The 16,265-nt window shown below is 30.5% G+C and overlaps 4 protein-coding genes and 1 long non-coding RNA gene across 5 annotated transcripts; 2 read left to right on the plus strand and 3 right to left on the minus strand.

Annotated features, from left to right (window-relative positions):
* The first annotated feature begins 2 nt into the window (after nucleotides 1-2).
* LOC140432874 (ER membrane protein complex subunit 2-A-like) lies at nucleotides 3-3,266 on the plus strand. The gene is made up of 5 exons (XM_072521025.1): nucleotides 3-161; nucleotides 218-331; nucleotides 846-1,140; nucleotides 1,786-2,038; nucleotides 2,110-3,266. The coding sequence occupies exons 1-5, from the start codon at nucleotides 146-148 to the stop codon at nucleotides 2,269-2,271; spliced, it is 840 nt and encodes a 279-aa protein (XP_072377126.1). The 5' UTR covers nucleotides 3-145; the 3' UTR covers nucleotides 2,272-3,266.
* An 862-nt stretch (nucleotides 3,267-4,128) lies between these two features.
* Nucleotides 4,129-5,794, minus strand: Rpn10 (regulatory particle non-ATPase 10). The gene is made up of 4 exons (XM_072533233.1): nucleotides 5,235-5,794; nucleotides 4,872-5,174; nucleotides 4,501-4,713; nucleotides 4,129-4,402 (listed from the first exon to the last, which is right to left on the minus strand). The coding sequence occupies exons 1-4, from the start codon at nucleotides 5,682-5,684 to the stop codon at nucleotides 4,217-4,219; spliced, it is 1,152 nt and encodes a 383-aa protein (XP_072389334.1). The 5' UTR covers nucleotides 5,685-5,794; the 3' UTR covers nucleotides 4,129-4,216.
* A 2,289-nt stretch (nucleotides 5,795-8,083) lies between these two features.
* ppan (Brix domain-containing protein peter pan) lies at nucleotides 8,084-10,377 on the plus strand. Its single transcript, XM_072521026.1, has 5 exons — nucleotides 8,084-8,375; nucleotides 8,434-8,942; nucleotides 9,349-9,603; nucleotides 9,658-9,860; nucleotides 10,001-10,377. The coding sequence occupies exons 1-5, from the start codon at nucleotides 8,193-8,195 to the stop codon at nucleotides 10,342-10,344; spliced, it is 1,494 nt and encodes a 497-aa protein (XP_072377127.1). The 5' UTR covers nucleotides 8,084-8,192; the 3' UTR covers nucleotides 10,345-10,377.
* Nucleotides 10,378-10,557: 180 nt separating this feature from the next.
* LOC140432877 (tRNA (guanine(10)-N(2))-methyltransferase homolog) lies at nucleotides 10,558-15,053 on the minus strand. The gene is made up of 8 exons (XM_072521027.1): nucleotides 14,651-15,053; nucleotides 14,516-14,581; nucleotides 14,006-14,254; nucleotides 13,565-13,699; nucleotides 13,227-13,490; nucleotides 12,501-12,639; nucleotides 11,887-12,085; nucleotides 10,558-10,871 (listed from the first exon to the last, which is right to left on the minus strand). The coding sequence occupies exons 1-8, from the start codon at nucleotides 14,711-14,713 to the stop codon at nucleotides 10,589-10,591; spliced, it is 1,398 nt and encodes a 465-aa protein (XP_072377128.1). The 5' UTR covers nucleotides 14,714-15,053; the 3' UTR covers nucleotides 10,558-10,588.
* A 394-nt stretch (nucleotides 15,054-15,447) lies between these two features.
* LOC140442155 (uncharacterized) lies at nucleotides 15,448-15,997 on the minus strand. Its single transcript, XR_011951061.1, has 2 exons — nucleotides 15,838-15,997; nucleotides 15,448-15,782 (listed from the first exon to the last, which is right to left on the minus strand). It is a non-coding gene; the product is annotated as an uncharacterized lncRNA (long non-coding RNA).
* Nucleotides 15,998-16,265: the final 268 nt, after the last annotated feature.

A 16,265-nucleotide genomic window follows, 5' to 3' on the forward strand; every position in this document is an offset into this window, starting at 1 on the left:
GTTGAACCTACTTGTCAGTGTCACACTAACCAAAAATCATTAAATCATTCCAACAATCCAACAATTTCAATAAACTTTAAATTCATTAATATTTTAGTTGGTTTGATTTTGATAGAATAGTCGATAGCTCACTGTGTTCATAAAAATGGGAAACTTTAGAAGTAATTAGTTAATTCAGACAAATAATATACATTTTTATTAAATATTTATATTGTAGGAGACCTAGAAGAACTAAAGAAGTTTAGAGATAGTAATGATAGAAAAAGCAGAGAAGTAGTTAATATTTGGAACAGTTCTATTCATTCCAATGTAGACAAGCTAGGGAAAGAGAGTAAGATATATTAAATAATAAGAAATAAGATAATAATAATGATATACTTTCTATGAATGCATTAGAGGGATAGTTTAAAAACACAAATTAATAAAAATCTAGAAAACCGGAAAAGGCTATTTTTTTACTAAACTCATAGACATATAATACAAGATATACTGACTGCAGCAATATAGTCATGTTCCTCCAGTACGACAGAGAAAACTAACACAAAATCTCTTTTAATGGGCCAGGTTTATTGACCACGTGGCCTTCTCATTAGTCATTTTGGTCTCGTGGTTGATAAACCTGGCAAATTAGAGAGAGATGCAGGTACTGCTTTGCGTCAGTTTTCTCAGTCGCACAGATCAGACTATCTTGTAATATATGCCTAAACTTATCATTTACCAAAGCGATAGAATTTATGATTGGTTGAGTATTCTTATCGATACTTTCCAGAACACATTATTCAAATTACTAAAATGTAAAATAAATACATTTCCAAGTGATACATTATTATATTTTTGTCTTTTAGAACATGTCGTCCTGGAACAAATTTGCATGGCAGCACTGGATTCATTTAACTTGAAAATAGCAGAAATTTGTATTAAAGAGTTGTACCAAGAATTTCCAAATAGTTGCAGAGTACAGATATTGGAATCAATGTTGCATGAAGCAGATGAGAATTTTGATAGAGCTTTACACATATTAAAAAATATCATCAAACTTGATGCTACAAATAGTTCTGCCAGGAAGAGGAAAATCGCTATACTTAAGTCACTTGGAAGGAATTCTGAGGCTATTAAGGAATTAACAGAGTATTTAAAAGTGTAAGTCAGTATTTAACTGAAAATATTCTCTTTTGGTAGTATATAATTGTCTTTGCTGTGTCATTTCAAGCTCTATAACTGCTGATCCAGCTTTCAAACACTTTTTACTGTATTTTTGTGTCCCATGTTCACATAGCTATTTTAATTTTTGAGGCAGTAGCTCTAAATAGTTGTTTTGGGCTGCATCCAAACCATTCTCTTAGGTTCTTGAGCCATGAAATTCATCTTCTTCCCATGCTTCTTCTGCCATCTATCTTTCCTTGCATTATGAGTCGCAGGATGCCATACTTCTCACCCCGCATCATATGTCCTAGATACTGCAGCTGTTCACTTTAATAACTACCTATATTTGCAATGGGTTCAAGACATTTCACTAAAACCAAAACTCTTGTTTCTTTTTGACTATGTTTTAGCAGTAGTTTGAACTGTGTAAGTTTGTAATGATATGCATGTTTTACATATTTCAATTTTAATCTTTAGGATCATATATGCAAATATTAGTTAAATGAAGTCTATGGCTCGGTCTATTATGTTTTTGGTAGATATTATTTATGTGCTGGTGATAATTTGGAATGTTGTCATTGATTTGGAAGATTAAATTTGTCAAATATGTTTAAAAAATACATAATAAGTATTTTTTTACAGATTTATGGCTGATATAGAGGCATGGCAAGAGTTGAGTGAATTGTATTTAACTGAATTTGATTATAACAAGGCAGCTTTTTGTGTTGAAGAACTTATATTGCACAATCCACACAATCATCTACTACATCAAAGATATGCTGATATTAAGTACACCCAGGGTGGATTGGAGAATATTGAGATTGCCAGAACATACTATTATCAGGCCCTAAAGCTAAATCCCAACAATATGAGGGCTATGTATGGGATTTACCTAGTAAGTTCCTTTAAGCTATAAATTTAGGTTTTCTTTTGTTTCAATTGTAACTAATACCTTTTGTCTTTCAGACTTCTTCAGCATTGTTAAACACCCAAAAAGCAGTAACTGGAAAGAAAAAAGATGCAGTAAACAAACTGTTAGATTGGATACTCAAAGAAATCAAGCAGAGATATGTTGAGAAACAACAAATAGATGCATTAAAAGAAGCAGTATCTGCATTAGAAATCTGATTCAGTATTTATTTGAGTTTGCTTTTAAGTGTTTAAATGTTTGTCATGGATGGTGATTACAGAATTGTTTAAATATGTTATTTTTAATTAATTTTCTTTTCAAATGCTCTCAATAACTAGATATACAAGGACTGCTTCATCATTTTTTAGAAAAATGAAAGCCACAAATTACTTTTGCATACTTTTATTTCTTTTCAGACTATTCTTTCTTCATTTCAAAACATTTATTTATTTCCTTTTTTTACCATTCATTTCATTTCTTTCATAATCAATCATTTCACCTTTTTCTGTATCCCAGATTTATTTAAAGAATCAAATGTTTCTTCTTTAATTGGGCAGTATTTTTTATAGAGGAAAGTATTAACCTATGCTGGACTATTTTTGTTGGTTTGTGCTTCTTTTCAAATAGCCTAACCAATTATTTTTGTTTGGTTTCAACAATTACATGGAATGTTCAACATGTTAACAATTCTGAATAATATGTTCTATGCAAATTTGCCCCAATCTACTCTCATATTTTAGTTCTTTAGTGTTACAACTAACAAAATGTTTCACTGGATTTTACTTATTTTATGAGTCAGATCCTCCAAAATCTCATATTCACTATAAATCAACAAATCAGTGCATAACACTGGAGAATAAAGGATATATTGTGGTAAAAAGTTATGTCACATGTTTGCCAACTTCAAATTGTTAACCAACAAAATATGAAACTCCTAAATTTAATATCACTAATCCCAACTATTGTTAACTGTAAACTAAGTGACAATTAACATAACAATTATGTATTTTTTAGCTTTCTCATGGCCTACTGCTAAAAATTTTCAATGTTTTTATTGAGAATGAATTGCAAATAAATATTATATATCAGTGAGCATTTGAAGGGACTTTGTTTCAGTTTTATGTAAGAGATTTTTAATGGAAATTGGTTAGTTTTAATTTTATTTAAGAATTTATTATATTTTGAAACTTAAATATATATTACAATATAAAAATGTAGTTTTTTATCAAAAAAATTCATTCTATATGCAACCATTGAGTGGCACTCTGGTTCTTTTCTGGATTCTAGGTGTCAAGTCACAATTTTCTTAGGTCTAACACGCGAAGATCAGTTTTTACATTATCTAGTCACTTAATTCTTGATCACCTTATAGATGATAATTTTTTACAAATCTGACACCATGCATTGCATGAAATGCATTCATCTTCAGTTCTGAAAGGGCTAAAAGATTTCAAAATCAGCAATCTCTCTGATGTTGATCAGACTGCAGTATATTATCATGACTTATCTTTTATTCAGCATAAGACCATATTTTTTGACAATCTTGTACAGAAACACTAAAGATAAAAGAGTTTAGATTTGACTAAAATCAATTTAAGTTAAAATTATGCTGCAAAACTTTTTGAGGTAGGTTGTTAAAGTGATATATGGAGTGGCAGAAATAATTTTAATTATTAAGTTATAAGAATTTAAGACCCATACAATAATGCTACAAGATAGTTTTTAAATATAAATTGATTGTCCTTGAGAAGACATTAAAATTCATTGTTTATATTTTCCCATTGATCTGTGCTTCTGCTGATCTCTTTAGAGCAACAGTATTCAAGACTACTAATTGCCATGATGATTGTCCACCTTCCTAGAGGAGAAGGCACATGAAGAAGATTGATCTAAATATGAGAAGATATTAAGCCTCATTCATGAAAGGCATTAATTACTTCTAAAATTTCAACTTTTCGATGCATAAATGGATAGCTACCAATTCTTAGAAGGCTTGGAGACTTTTCAAAGAAATGTATATCTGGAGACCAAACTGCAGATATTAAATCGTGTAGATATAAAAAAAAAAACTTAACCCTAAGCATACCACTATTTTATTATTTGAAATTAAATATAAATGTAAGTAAATATGTAAATGAAAAAAAAACTACAATGAATAGTCTACTACTTCTTTTGTTTGTCTTCAGACTTTTCATCCTTTTTCTTATCTTTGAGACTTCCCACTGCTTGACGGATGGCTTCAGATTGGGGATCTACACCAGGAAGGTTCTCTAGGACACTCTGAAGGAAAGCTGGGTCATTCATCACTTCTGAATAGTCTTCATCTCCCTCAACTTCCATAGGCTCCAACTAAAATCATTACATATTATGTATAATAAGAATTCATACTGTGTTTGACCTTAAAGTAACTGCCTGTTATAGAAATATTTAATTTTAAATTGCTTTACCTTGGAAGCTGAAGCACCTGCAGAATTTTCCTGGGCATCCTGCATGGACATTTGCATAGCAAAAGCAATCTGTTCTTCTTCAGTCATGTTCGCAAAATCAACAGGAGCTCTAGCTACTGTTACATTTTGTTCATCCCCTTGTTCCATTGACATAGCCAGAGCTCTTTCCAATAAAGCTTCCTCACTAGGTTCTTCTTTTAGAGCTGCATTTCCCTGTAAAATAAGTTTTTGAGTTCAAAAACAGTGTTTATTTGTTAAAATTATTAAGAATGTAGTGTAGATGATACTAAATAATTTTATGAATCGAATTTAAAAAAATATTTACTATAGTTTATTATTATTGTAACCATTACATATACGAATTTGTTTACCTCAGTTTTTGGTCCGGCTTCAGTGCTAGAGGCATCTTTAGCCCTTCTAGCTTCATCTTCTTGTCTCTGGCGCTGTTCTTCCATAGACACACGAAGAGCCAAAGCCAATTCTGGATCTTCATTAGGATCGACCCCAAATTCAAACCCAGATCCTCCCAAACCAGTTGCACCTGTACCATCCTCACCTTGTATAATTGGAGAAGAAATCAAAGCATCAGATAGATGAGGACCTGGGGGAACTGTAACTAAATGGCTGCTAGTGCCATCTTTACCATTTAGGGTATTTACAAATGTTGTCAAAACCTGAAAGATTGAGCATACAATTAAATAAATGTTAAAAGCTATTTCATAATATCACTTTACCTCTGAATTGATTGAGTCTTCTCCAAAACTGATAAGATCTACATTAACCTTTTCTTTCTTCAGCTTCTTTGCTAATTTAACTAACTCTTTTTCTTCGCTAGCTACAGGACTTCCGACAAAAGCTACAATACGCATTTTGTGATTCTTTCCTTGACGATGTTTTAAAGCTAGGTGGGCTATTCTGATACCAGTATGTAAGTTTATTTCCCCATTTGGTTGAACTTGATGTAATTTAGATAAAATACGACCCACATCACTGGTCAGTGTTGCTAGGACTTCTACCTTTGCCAACGTTAACAAACCAACATTATTCTCTGGATTTGATCTTGTTTTAGAATGACATACTAAATTTACTGCATCTTGTTGAGCTTGCAGTCTGCTAGGTAGGAAATCTCCATTCCTCATATAGTCGCTATTATCGACACAAATCATAGTACTTTCTAACACCATTTTTACTGTTATCAGAGCTGCTTCATACAAAAATATTCGACAAAATCTTTTACAATTTTCTATTGATATTAAATGACTAGCACTTTCAACACAACTAACTGACAGCTGTCAAAATTAAAGATACTTCTTTTTTAAAAAGGTCAAATTTTTCTATAAATTTAAGCCCGCATTATAGAAAATGGTTGAGTTAATTAAAATAGTAGATTTTTACTATAGTTTTCGTATCTTGACAGGTTTATTAAACTGTAAAGTTAATTGTTAAAATACTATTATTAAGCGTTTTCTGGCTGAATACATCCATGCAGACTTGTACAAAAATAAAGAGAGAAGACAAAATCGAAAACATCAACCACAGCACACTCTCACCTAGCAGTGCCAGTCATGTGTTAAAAAGTAAAATGACGATTGGCGCATCGTCTAGTGCCAGGGTGCGTAACTATATATATACATGGCGGTAAACTCAAAAGATATGTAAAATTACCTAGGATTGTAAACTCATTTTAAAGGAAGGGAAACTCAATATAATCCTAAAATAACAAAAAAAACCTTATTCTATACGATAATATGTATATATTTTTCATGTAGTATTTGGGTTTTCTGGTTATATTGAGGTTATTTTTATTTTCCTTACATTAAAATGCCAAAGTGGTTAAAAAGTTAAAGAATAAGATATAGAATAAAATCTTTATTTTTAAAAATGTTACAAAAAATGTTTATATGTGTTACAAGAAATATTAATAATACAAGCAAAGTACAGTATAATTTAGTGTTCTTAATGTTGTGACAAGAACTTGTCAGTATTTAAATAATAGTTTTGTTATTCTAATGGCAAGTTTTATGTGAGACGCAGAAAAATATTTATTCAAATTCAAATCAACTTCAAATTAATTCAAATTTTTTTATTGTATATATAAACTTATATATAAGAAGTCCAAAGAGGATGAAAGGGATTTAATGTTTTTTATGTAAAAATGTAAAAATTCAAAAGCAATGGATCAGCAAATGTCTTAGGAAGGGTAGGTGGTACTGTGTTAATAAAAGAGTTTGTAGTCTACAGTTTTAAACATAAACAAACTATTAAACATACAACAATTACAACATACAAAGATGGTAATTAGGTATAGTCATTTAAATGTTCAGTAAAAATATTTTAATCAATTGATTTTGAGTTATTTTTGTGATTGAGTTTTACAAAATAAAGTAAAACAACAAACAAAGATCATTAACAATAACTTCACTTAGTTGTAATTAAAACTTTTAATTTTAGCAATTCCATCGTTATTTCTACTGCCAAATGAAGAAGTCGTAAAAGAAATAAGTATAAGATCAAAACGCATGGCCAGGAAAGAAAACAAAGATGTTGAACATACAATTTTACAGGATACTAAAGAGGAGCAGATAAAAGTAATATAAGTGAATGTGCCTAGCCAACATATTGATTTACCTGAAATACCTTCATGTAATAATCAGAATTAGATATACTAAAAAGAGAATTAGGGAATATGAAAGAAGAAAACGTGAAACTTCAACAAAAACTAGAGAAAGAAGATACTGAAAACAATCTTAAATCATGGATTATAGAACTTAAGACAGCTAAACTAAAAAGCGAAACTTTGAGGAAAAGACAAAACATATTTTTAAAATCCAGTAATGTAATCAGATGTTCTTAAGGAAAAAACTGCTAACTCCGATAAATAAATTTTTAGTAAAATCTCTTTTTTAGCATGGTTTACTTGTATGGAGGAATTTACAATAATGCACTACATGTACCTACTCAAAACAATTTAAAAAAGTAAATTGTATTCTACCCATTACTAATATAATATATTTGCATGCTTTAGTCACATATACACACAAAAAAGAATATACTTATAATATATTAATTAAGTAGTAGTGATGTTTTACTACATATAATTAGTTGCAATTATACTCTACGATTTCTGTAACTCTGCAGGTATCTCTTGCATTTTTTAACGATTGAATGATATAAATAGTTATTAAGACCAAAAGCATTTTTTCAATATAAATAGATTAATATATTTTCAATCTTGCTGCTTTCCGAGTTCATTTCAAGCGTTAAAGAGAATGAATTTGAATGTAGTATTCTTAGTGACGTCATTACCGCCATTGATTCTCGACGCTGATTATTGTCAACTTAGTAGACAACCTGCCTATTTACTAACCTTGACTTTGACTTTAAAGTGACAACGAACAACGCGTAGGAACATGCAGGTAAGGTGGTTTCTTACCTCCATGCGCAGGAACGAGACTAGCAGTGCCACAAACGGAAGGGTGCACAAATAAAAACCGTGCGTTAACCTTGTCTATCCTTGTTACTAATCTACTAGGTTTAATCACCGAATTTTGTTCGGTTGTTCCGTGGTTTAATTTATCTGTGACATTAAAATTTAAAATAAAATAACCTAAGTTTTAATGTCAAATATTCACGTGTGATTTGTTGTATGTTTTTTCAATTGGAATTGTGTATTTTGAATTTTTTTAAATAAAATGGGTAAAAAGAAGCGTGGTCGTTCAGTTAAAAAGAATTTAAACCAGAATATTGAGTCCAATGATATTGTTCAAGCGCCACATTCATTTGTTATCCATAGAGGAATTTCAGGAGGCAATACTTTAGAATTAACTAAAGACTTTAGAAAAGTTATGGAACCTTTTACAGCCTCTTCTCTAAAGGTGAGTTAATATGACTTTATAATCGTATAATTGAAACAAGGCTTACATTTTATTTTAGGAGAGGAAGAAAAATACTATTAAAGATTTTGTATCCATAGCTGGCCCCTTGCATGTATCACATTTGTCAATATTTTCGAGAACAGAGTTAGGAATGTATCTAAAAATTATGAGGCTTCCAAGAGGACCAACATTAACTTTTAAAATCCACAATTATTCATTAGCAAGAGATGTAGTATCATCTTTAAAGAAACAAAGAGTGGTCGAAGGTGCTTTCAAACACTCTCCTCTAATAGTTTTAAATAGTTTCAGTGGTGAAGGCCTGCAACTTAAGCTGATGGCTTCAATGTTCCAGAATATGTTTCCTACTATAAACTTGACTAACGTGGATTTGAATACAGTGAAGAGATGTGTTTTGATGAATTATAATCCTACTACAAAATTAATAGATTTTAGGCACTACAGCATTAAGGTAGCTCCTGTTGGTATTTCTAGGGGTGTCAAGAAAGTCGTGCAGGGTAAAATACCTAACTTGTCTAGGTGTAATGATATTACAGAGTTTTTTACCAAGTAAGTACACATAATGGATACCACAACTTATTTATACTAGCTTGTGATTAGTATTCATAGGTTAGATTTTTGTTTTTCTCTATTGCTGTTTTTTTTTAGACCATTCTTAATATTTTTACTATATCTTGCTCATACTGTTGCTAATTGTTCATTTATCTTGTTATATTCGTGTTGATATGTATATTGTTTTTCTGTTGCTAAGCTAAGTTTAAGAATAGTTCTTAGCACCTGTATTACAAACATTATCTGTCATTTTTTCAACTTTAGTCTTCCTTGTTAAGGATAAAATTGATGTCTCATATGTATATTCTTATTATTTGCTTTTTTCTCTAATGTGTATTATTTTATTGAATTATTAAAAGTTCTTATCAATGTTCTTCTCTTTTTTCAACAATTTAATTTATAGGGCTGGTATGATGTCAGAAAGTGAAGCAGAAGAGGATCCACAAAACCATGTGATACTGGCACAAAAAATAGCATCTAGAGGAAATGTAGAGTCTGGAAAATCTGCTATAAGATTAAGTGAATTAGGCCCAAGGTTGACATTGCAACTTATTAAGATTGAGGATGGTCTTCTTGATGGTGAAGTCTTGTATCATGAATTGGTACACAAAACTGAAGAAGAGAAGGAAGAAATACAAAAGAAAAGAGAACAAAAAAGGTCAGTAGCTCAATAAAACTATAATGAAGGTAAAAAAGTTTTGATTTTTTCTAGAAAATTAAAAGAAAAGAGGAAAAAGGTACAAGAAGCCAACAAAAAGGCCAAAGATGATGCTAAACAGAAATTAAAAGAAAATTCCATGAAAGGTATACTAAAGAATAAAGAAAATGAGGAATCTAAGGATGCTGAAGATGAAATAGACAAAGATGATGATACTCAGTACTACAAAGAAGATGTTGGAGAAGCACCTGATGCAGGTAAGTCAGACTAATATTCAATTCACTGTTTCCCTGTAAATTTTCCTTAAACTTATCCTACTACCTCCAAGAATGTTATATAATTTAAAATAACAATTTGCTTTTTTTTTAAGATAACAAAAGATCTTTTTTATTTTTAGATTTATTCACTTCAAAACCTGGAGGAAAAAGGAAGTTTGAACCATTGCATTACAAAAATAAAAAGAGAAAATTAGATGACTCTGACAACTCTCAGCATAAAAATAATGAGAAAGGTTTCAAGGACAAAAGGAAAAGTTCAAAAGCAAGTTTCCAAGTAAAGAATAAATTCTCGAAAGGATCATTTAAGGATAAAAAGGGAGACAAACAGCCATTTAAAAGAAAAAATAAATTTAAAAACCAGGATAAAACCAATTCACGGAATAGGGATCAAAGGCCAATAGGAGGAAATTTTGCAAATAAGAATAAAAAGAATTTTAAATCAAAAAACAAACGAAAAGTATAGATAATTCAATAAAACAATAATATATTAACAGTTTTTCTTTGACTTCTACTTTTCCTTACCTACCTTCTCCATCTCCTTTCAAGTTTCTCATTAAATAATAAGTTCGCAAAAGGATCATTTAAGAATAAAAGGAATACATGGAATAGGGATCAACAGATCAATAGGAGGAAATTTTGTAATTATGGACAAGATTTTTAAATAAAAAAACAAATAAAAAGTATAAAAAATTTAATAAAACATAACATTAACCACATTTCTTTGCCCCTTCATATTTCTTTCTATCTTCCTCCCTTGTTTTAGCTTCCCTTGTCCTCCGTTCTTTTCTAGTCTCTTCTCTAGCAACATAATATTTTTCCCTAAAATCAGTAATATCGTGGTCATACGTTTCTAATTCTTCCTGAGATGGATCTTTAATTTTCTCAAAGGTTAATAATCTCCTAGAGGTAACCTTTGTTAGAACCTGTTCACAATTTGCGGTTAATTTAAAGCAGGGATGCGAGGGTAGACATTTTTCATCATAGTCTTCCCTAAAACAGTGATGTTTTTATAGGTGACATCAATTTTGGTATATTAAATCATACTAGAGCCACAATAAATGGTTATACTTTAATATTTTTTATTTAGTTTTAATATTACAGTATTTTCAAAATCTTATCTAATGGTCTATTTGTAAATGACTATGTCAAAACTGACTAAAGTATTGTTTGGATTAAATTCAATCAATTCAAAATAAAGTTTAAAGTCTTTTGGTGATATAATGGTAGGACAGCGTCGGTAGGGCAAACATCAGTCTAAAAATAAATGAAGACAAAACAAAATACATGGTCGTCTCAAAACAAGAACGACGGCGAATAAGACAAAACATTACTATAAATGATCACAACTTCGAAGTGGTTAAAGAATTTAAATATCTAGGAGCAACAATCACAAATGACAACACATTGGAGCGAGAAGTTGAAACGAGAATAATGGCAGGAAACAGATCTTTCTAATGAAGTCAAAACTTATTTCACAAATAACAAACGCTAACAAAAAGAGAAATAAATAAATTGCTAGTGTGGGAACATAAAATTCTTTGAATGATATATGGCCCTTTCAGAGACAGCGTGACAAACGAATGGAGGGGCAGATACAATAATGAGCTAGAGTCTCTATTCGGAAAAGAAAATCTAGTCAGATATATAAAGGCCAATAGACAGATGGGCAGGGCATGTGATACGCAGTAACGACAATCGCCTTATAAACAATGTGTTCTGGGAAAGGCCAGAGGGAAGAAGGTCTGTAGGGCGGCCTAGAAAAACGTGGAAAGATGCAGTCAAAGAAGATTTAGAGAAAATGGGAGTATGACAATGGGAATTACTCACGCAGGACCGACAAACATGGAAGGCAATAGTAAATGCGGCAAAGACTCACGAAGAGTTGTAGCTCCATTGATGATGATGATGATAATGGTATGGCCAATACTGGTTTCTTAATATTGTTTTAAATCTATTGTGGCATCATATTAATTTATCTGTAAACTTATAAAACACCTGCAATTACCTGAAGACTGGAAACCAACATACTACACATCCTCCAATCTTTAAATGCTTAGCTGAAAACAACAATATATCTTTATATATATTAGAAATGCCATAATCGATTTTTGCTGGAATGTGTGTCTGTAAATGCTCTTCTTTTATTTTGTAATTTTCTCTAGTGGTTCCTATTCTTTCAGTGGATTCTCTAATTCCATAAGGTGCTAAAAGAGAGTTAATATTACTGCAGTGATTTTCATGCTTACGGATTGTGTAGTTTGGAACTATTTTTTTCTGATATCTTGTGCTGACATTATGCTTGCTGAATAAGTGGGCCATTTTAAACATCATATGGCTCTGGACTCTGACAGTTGGTCTGAAACGGTACCATTCTGACAGATTTAAGTATCTTTATTTCAAAGGTGAGCAGATGGTCCATATATCGGTTACAAAATAGATGTACCAAACATTCACATACCTATTCAGACTAACTGATAGCCCAAGACACATAAGGAGGCTATAAACAACAAGCAAACTCAGTGGAAAACAGTTAGTGAAATGTCTTGAAGAAATAAGCAAAAAGCACTGGTCATGGAAGTCAAATTCGTTGAATATACAATATGAACATATTATACTTACGATCGGTTAAAATGGCGTCAAACTTAAAGTTGTTTTTCCAGAAAGACATAGAAAAATCATTGACCATTACATCTAAATATCTGTGCTGTAAGTTATACTGCTCCATGTTGGCCCTTATGCTTTCGTCTTTTGCTCTAGACTAAAAACATATTTAGAGGTTTCCAAACAAGATGAATAAGTTATAATAAAACATTTTGACAAGATTTAAATGAAAAAAAAAAAAAACATTTAAACTTCGATTTAAGGCATAACTGAACTCTATGTACAAATATTTTCTGCATTTTATGGTTAAATATGGTTCCGCACAGCTTATTACACCCTCAGTACATATTGATTTCGATGACCATGTATTCTGTAGCATTATGAATATAAGGCCATTTAGAAAACAAGAACTGTCACTAATTTTGAAGTGAATGAAGGTCTTCCAGTTTAAGAATCTATAGTTAAGTTATATTTATATGAGTAAACTTTTTACATACTTTGTATGTAAAACCAAAGAATAAAACTCCTTCATAATGCAATTTTTTTGTTCTTCATACCTTACTTTTAACTCACTTAGGTGCAATAATTATAATTATGTTAATGGAACTGTAACATTTTTCACATGTATTAATTCTTAAATAATATTCTTTATAATTTTGATTGTACTATTTTTAATTAATAGTTGTAACTAAACAAATAATAATTAAATTTAACTAAAAATAAATATATAAAAATATAACTTACCTTCTGAGATATTCTGGAAGGCCTTGTCCTTGCATGAAGCATTAAGTAATCGATGTCTGTACCCAGAACATAACCACCAAACTGAGCAGCAGCTACCAAAAGAGAGCCAGACCCCACAAACGGATCTAATACAATATCCCCTTCTTTTATTTTTGCTTGATTCGCCATCAACAGGGACAGTTGAGCATCCATACTTGTATTTCCAATGAATTTTCTCGTTTTGAGTGATAATTTTTTAATTAACTGGCGCAATCCATTGGCTATCTAGAAATAAAAGAAGTTTTGGCGAATTACAAATACCACATTGTTGATGACCTGAGTTGTGTTAGTGTACTTACCCATTTACCAAAAAATACATCATATGGTAATTCTGGGGGATCGTTAGCTCTGATCCCATAATATTCAATATATTGCAATGTTGTATCAGGATTCTTCAAATTTACTGATCCTAAAACAGGTAAGTAGCTAAAAGCCTAAAAAATATGAACTATAAGTAAAGAACTCAACAGGAAGTACACTACACAAGCATAAGTAAATCTAACGAATTAATAACAAATATACATTTAAAACACTTGCAATATTATAACTGTTAAATTGTTTTGATTTATGGCCATCAGAATAGATGATAATATCCCAATGTAGCTTCTTTCTGTATATTGTGTGAGAGCCAATGGACGAAAGAAGAAGGATGTTCAGTTAATGACAGAATAAATAATATTGCTAAGACTAATGTTTATTTTTAGGAGGCTTTATCACTTAAACTAACCAGAATTGCATACCTCTAATTTCTGAACTTTTTCCTTTTGTGTAAAATGTCTACAAAATGTCTCTACTTCGATCTTGAAAGACTTGTTAGGGTCAAAATGTGATTGGAGCAAATTCTGGGGGTATTTTTTCATCTTATTGTGTAGTTCTGGAACTGTATTAGCATGTGCCCACAATTCCAAGCAATTCCTTAAAGATACAGACCTACTGGCCAATAGTTTTACATCCTCTTCTGAGTTAAATTCAACAATCCAATATGGTTCCTAAAAGAAAATATATACAGGGTGTTTCTTTAATATGTATAAAAATATTAAAAGATGTCAAAATATGATGATTAACAAAATATTGCTTCTTAATGAATCACAGGGAGTTTTATTTAAAAATTAATTCTGATCAATAATTCTTTCTTGTATACACCTTATGTAGAAATCCAAGGAGGAGTTGACAAATACGCATATCTTCACTATTTAATTTGTACTCCTGAGTATATTTTCAAGGAAGCTTTACTTACTAGATTTACTTACTATATCTTTTGGTTGTTGAACAAATTTCATTTCTATATTAAAAAGTGAAAGCAGTGAGTTGATTTCCTGGAAACATAAATTAAGATTAAGAAATTAAGATAACTTATAAAATTGAACATTAATTAATTAAATTACCGAAAAACGAAATTCTGTGTGTTCTTGTGCAAACCACAACAGATATGTTTTCCACTTGCTCATGCTGACAAATTGTTTAAATTCTTTCCAATGGTCGCTAAACTTTTAAATTCTTCCTATATAAAAGCAACTTTCCAAAAAAAAAAAATTATAGGAATATTTTATTACAATTAGCAAAAACATTTTAATGGTAGTTAAAAAAGTTAGGTTATTCTTTAAATTTGGTCTTGATTGTTTTGTATTCAGCAATCAGCACAATTTTTTTCAAATATTTTTCGTGAATCAACGAATTTTTCAAACTATCCATTCCATATCCAAATAATGCACAAAGTATAGTATAGCAAGTCAACTTAGTCTTTATAAAATGTCTATTTTGGATAGCAACAAAGCAAAATAAATATATCTATGCTTTCAGCATTCACAGATAATGGGATGCTTTAACAATGATCTTTCAAAACAAGTACCTCCAGGAACGTAGGTGTCGGAAGAAAGCAAAGTCACTGAGTTGACCAAACAGACAAAAAAATTTATGACCCTGAATATTATTAGTGAACTCAGTATGCTGGAACTGGAAGTAAATTTAAATCTTTAATTTAACCACATTTCCTGCCCTTGTGTTTCATTTATGGTTGAACAACAAAATGCAACATAATTGCACATTTGGACAAATACAGGTGCTTCATAAATCATTAAAGGATTAGTTTTATATTAGATGAAGTGTATACAACCTGTAGATATTAGTATCTACTTCATCTACCATCTCTATTTCATGGGTATAAAACAATAAGAAATTCATAAACTAAACAAATTGTTTTTAATATATGCACTTATATAAAAACATTTATTTTTGTAGACAAATATCATTAACAATCTCTTTTTACACTGGATCTTGCTAGTAGCATTGCACAATTATATGCTTATCTTTTTATACTATCACAGAACTGTGATCATCTACCTACAATTAAATTAAATTAAAACAGTCCAGAAAGTTTTTAAATATCACTGCAGCTACTTCATTGATTCTATCATTTTTCTATGTTCTTTTTTTAAGTCTTCTATCATATTAATGGTCTCATTATTTTCCTTATAAAGTACAGATTTGGCACCTTCTACATCTCCTAACCAATTTTCTCTAAAAATTATTAATTAATGAAATAAATAACTTCATAAAATTTGGAGTTTTTTACCTAGTAAAGAAACCTATGCCTATCATACTTAACAAGCCTCCAAATATAAGTGGAAATCTCAATAGAGTAGTCTTAGATGGCTTCATTATTGGATTTTGATATTGTCTGTTTAATTTATTATTTTTATAATAAAGTAAATTTTAAAAAAAGCCAAACATAACCTTACTTATTCTTCTTCTCTTTTCTTTGTTGCCTACCTATTTAGGTCCTAGTTCTTCTTTGGTAAGGAGAATGTAGTCACGAAATTGATGAAGTTTTTGAGGTTAAGTTAAGGCGGTTTTATTCAAACTCAAACACACAAAAAATTTCAATCTTAACTTTTTAAATTTCAATTGTTTTAAAAACTGTTTGTTACAATACCATATTTAAATATCCACGACTTTGTTATAGCAAGGAATTATGGATTCATGTTCTTCATCTAGTTCAAC

The sequence above is a fragment of the Diabrotica undecimpunctata genome, chromosome 1 (assembly GCF_040954645.1).
Source record: "Diabrotica undecimpunctata isolate CICGRU chromosome 1, icDiaUnde3, whole genome shotgun sequence".
Taxonomy (NCBI): domain Eukaryota; kingdom Metazoa; phylum Arthropoda; class Insecta; order Coleoptera; family Chrysomelidae; genus Diabrotica; species Diabrotica undecimpunctata.

Excerpts from the sequence above, each read along its gene's own strand:
- ppan (XM_072521026.1), top strand. The coding sequence starts at position 8,193 with ATGGGTAAAAAGAAGCGTGGTCGTTCAGTTAAAAAGAATTTAAACCAG. Across the intron at positions 9,604-9,657 it reads AAGAAAAGAGAACAAAAAAG|AAAATTAAAAGAAAAGAGGA; the intron begins GTCAGTAGCTCA and ends GATTTTTTCTAG. Across the intron at positions 9,861-10,000 it reads TGGAGAAGCACCTGATGCAG|ATTTATTCACTTCAAAACCT; the intron begins GTAAGTCAGACT and ends TTTTATTTTTAG.
- LOC140432874 (XM_072521025.1), top strand. Across the intron at positions 1,141-1,785 it reads TTAACAGAGTATTTAAAAGT|ATTTATGGCTGATATAGAGG; the intron begins GTAAGTCAGTAT and ends ATTTTTTTACAG. Across the intron at positions 2,039-2,109 it reads CTATGTATGGGATTTACCTA|ACTTCTTCAGCATTGTTAAA; the intron begins GTAAGTTCCTTT and ends TTTGTCTTTCAG.
- LOC140432877 (XM_072521027.1), bottom strand. The coding sequence starts at position 14,713 with ATGAGCAAGTGGAAAACATATCTGTTGTGGTTTGCACAAGAACACACA. Across the intron at positions 14,582-14,650 it reads ACACAGAATTTCGTTTTTCG|GAAATCAACTCACTGCTTTC; the intron begins GTAATTTAATTA and ends TTATGTTTCCAG. Across the intron at positions 12,086-12,500 it reads TGACGCCATTTTAACCGATC|CACCTTATGGAATTAGAGAA; the intron begins GTAAGTATAATA and ends ACTCTCTTTTAG.
- Rpn10 (XM_072533233.1), bottom strand. The coding sequence starts at position 5,684 with ATGGTGTTAGAAAGTACTATGATTTGTGTCGATAATAGCGACTATATG. Across the intron at positions 4,714-4,871 it reads AAGCCGGACCAAAAACTGAG|GGAAATGCAGCTCTAAAAGA; the intron begins GTAAACAAATTC and ends CTTATTTTACAG. Across the intron at positions 4,403-4,500 it reads CAGGTGCTTCAGCTTCCAAG|TTGGAGCCTATGGAAGTTGA; the intron begins GTAAAGCAATTT and ends TAATGATTTTAG.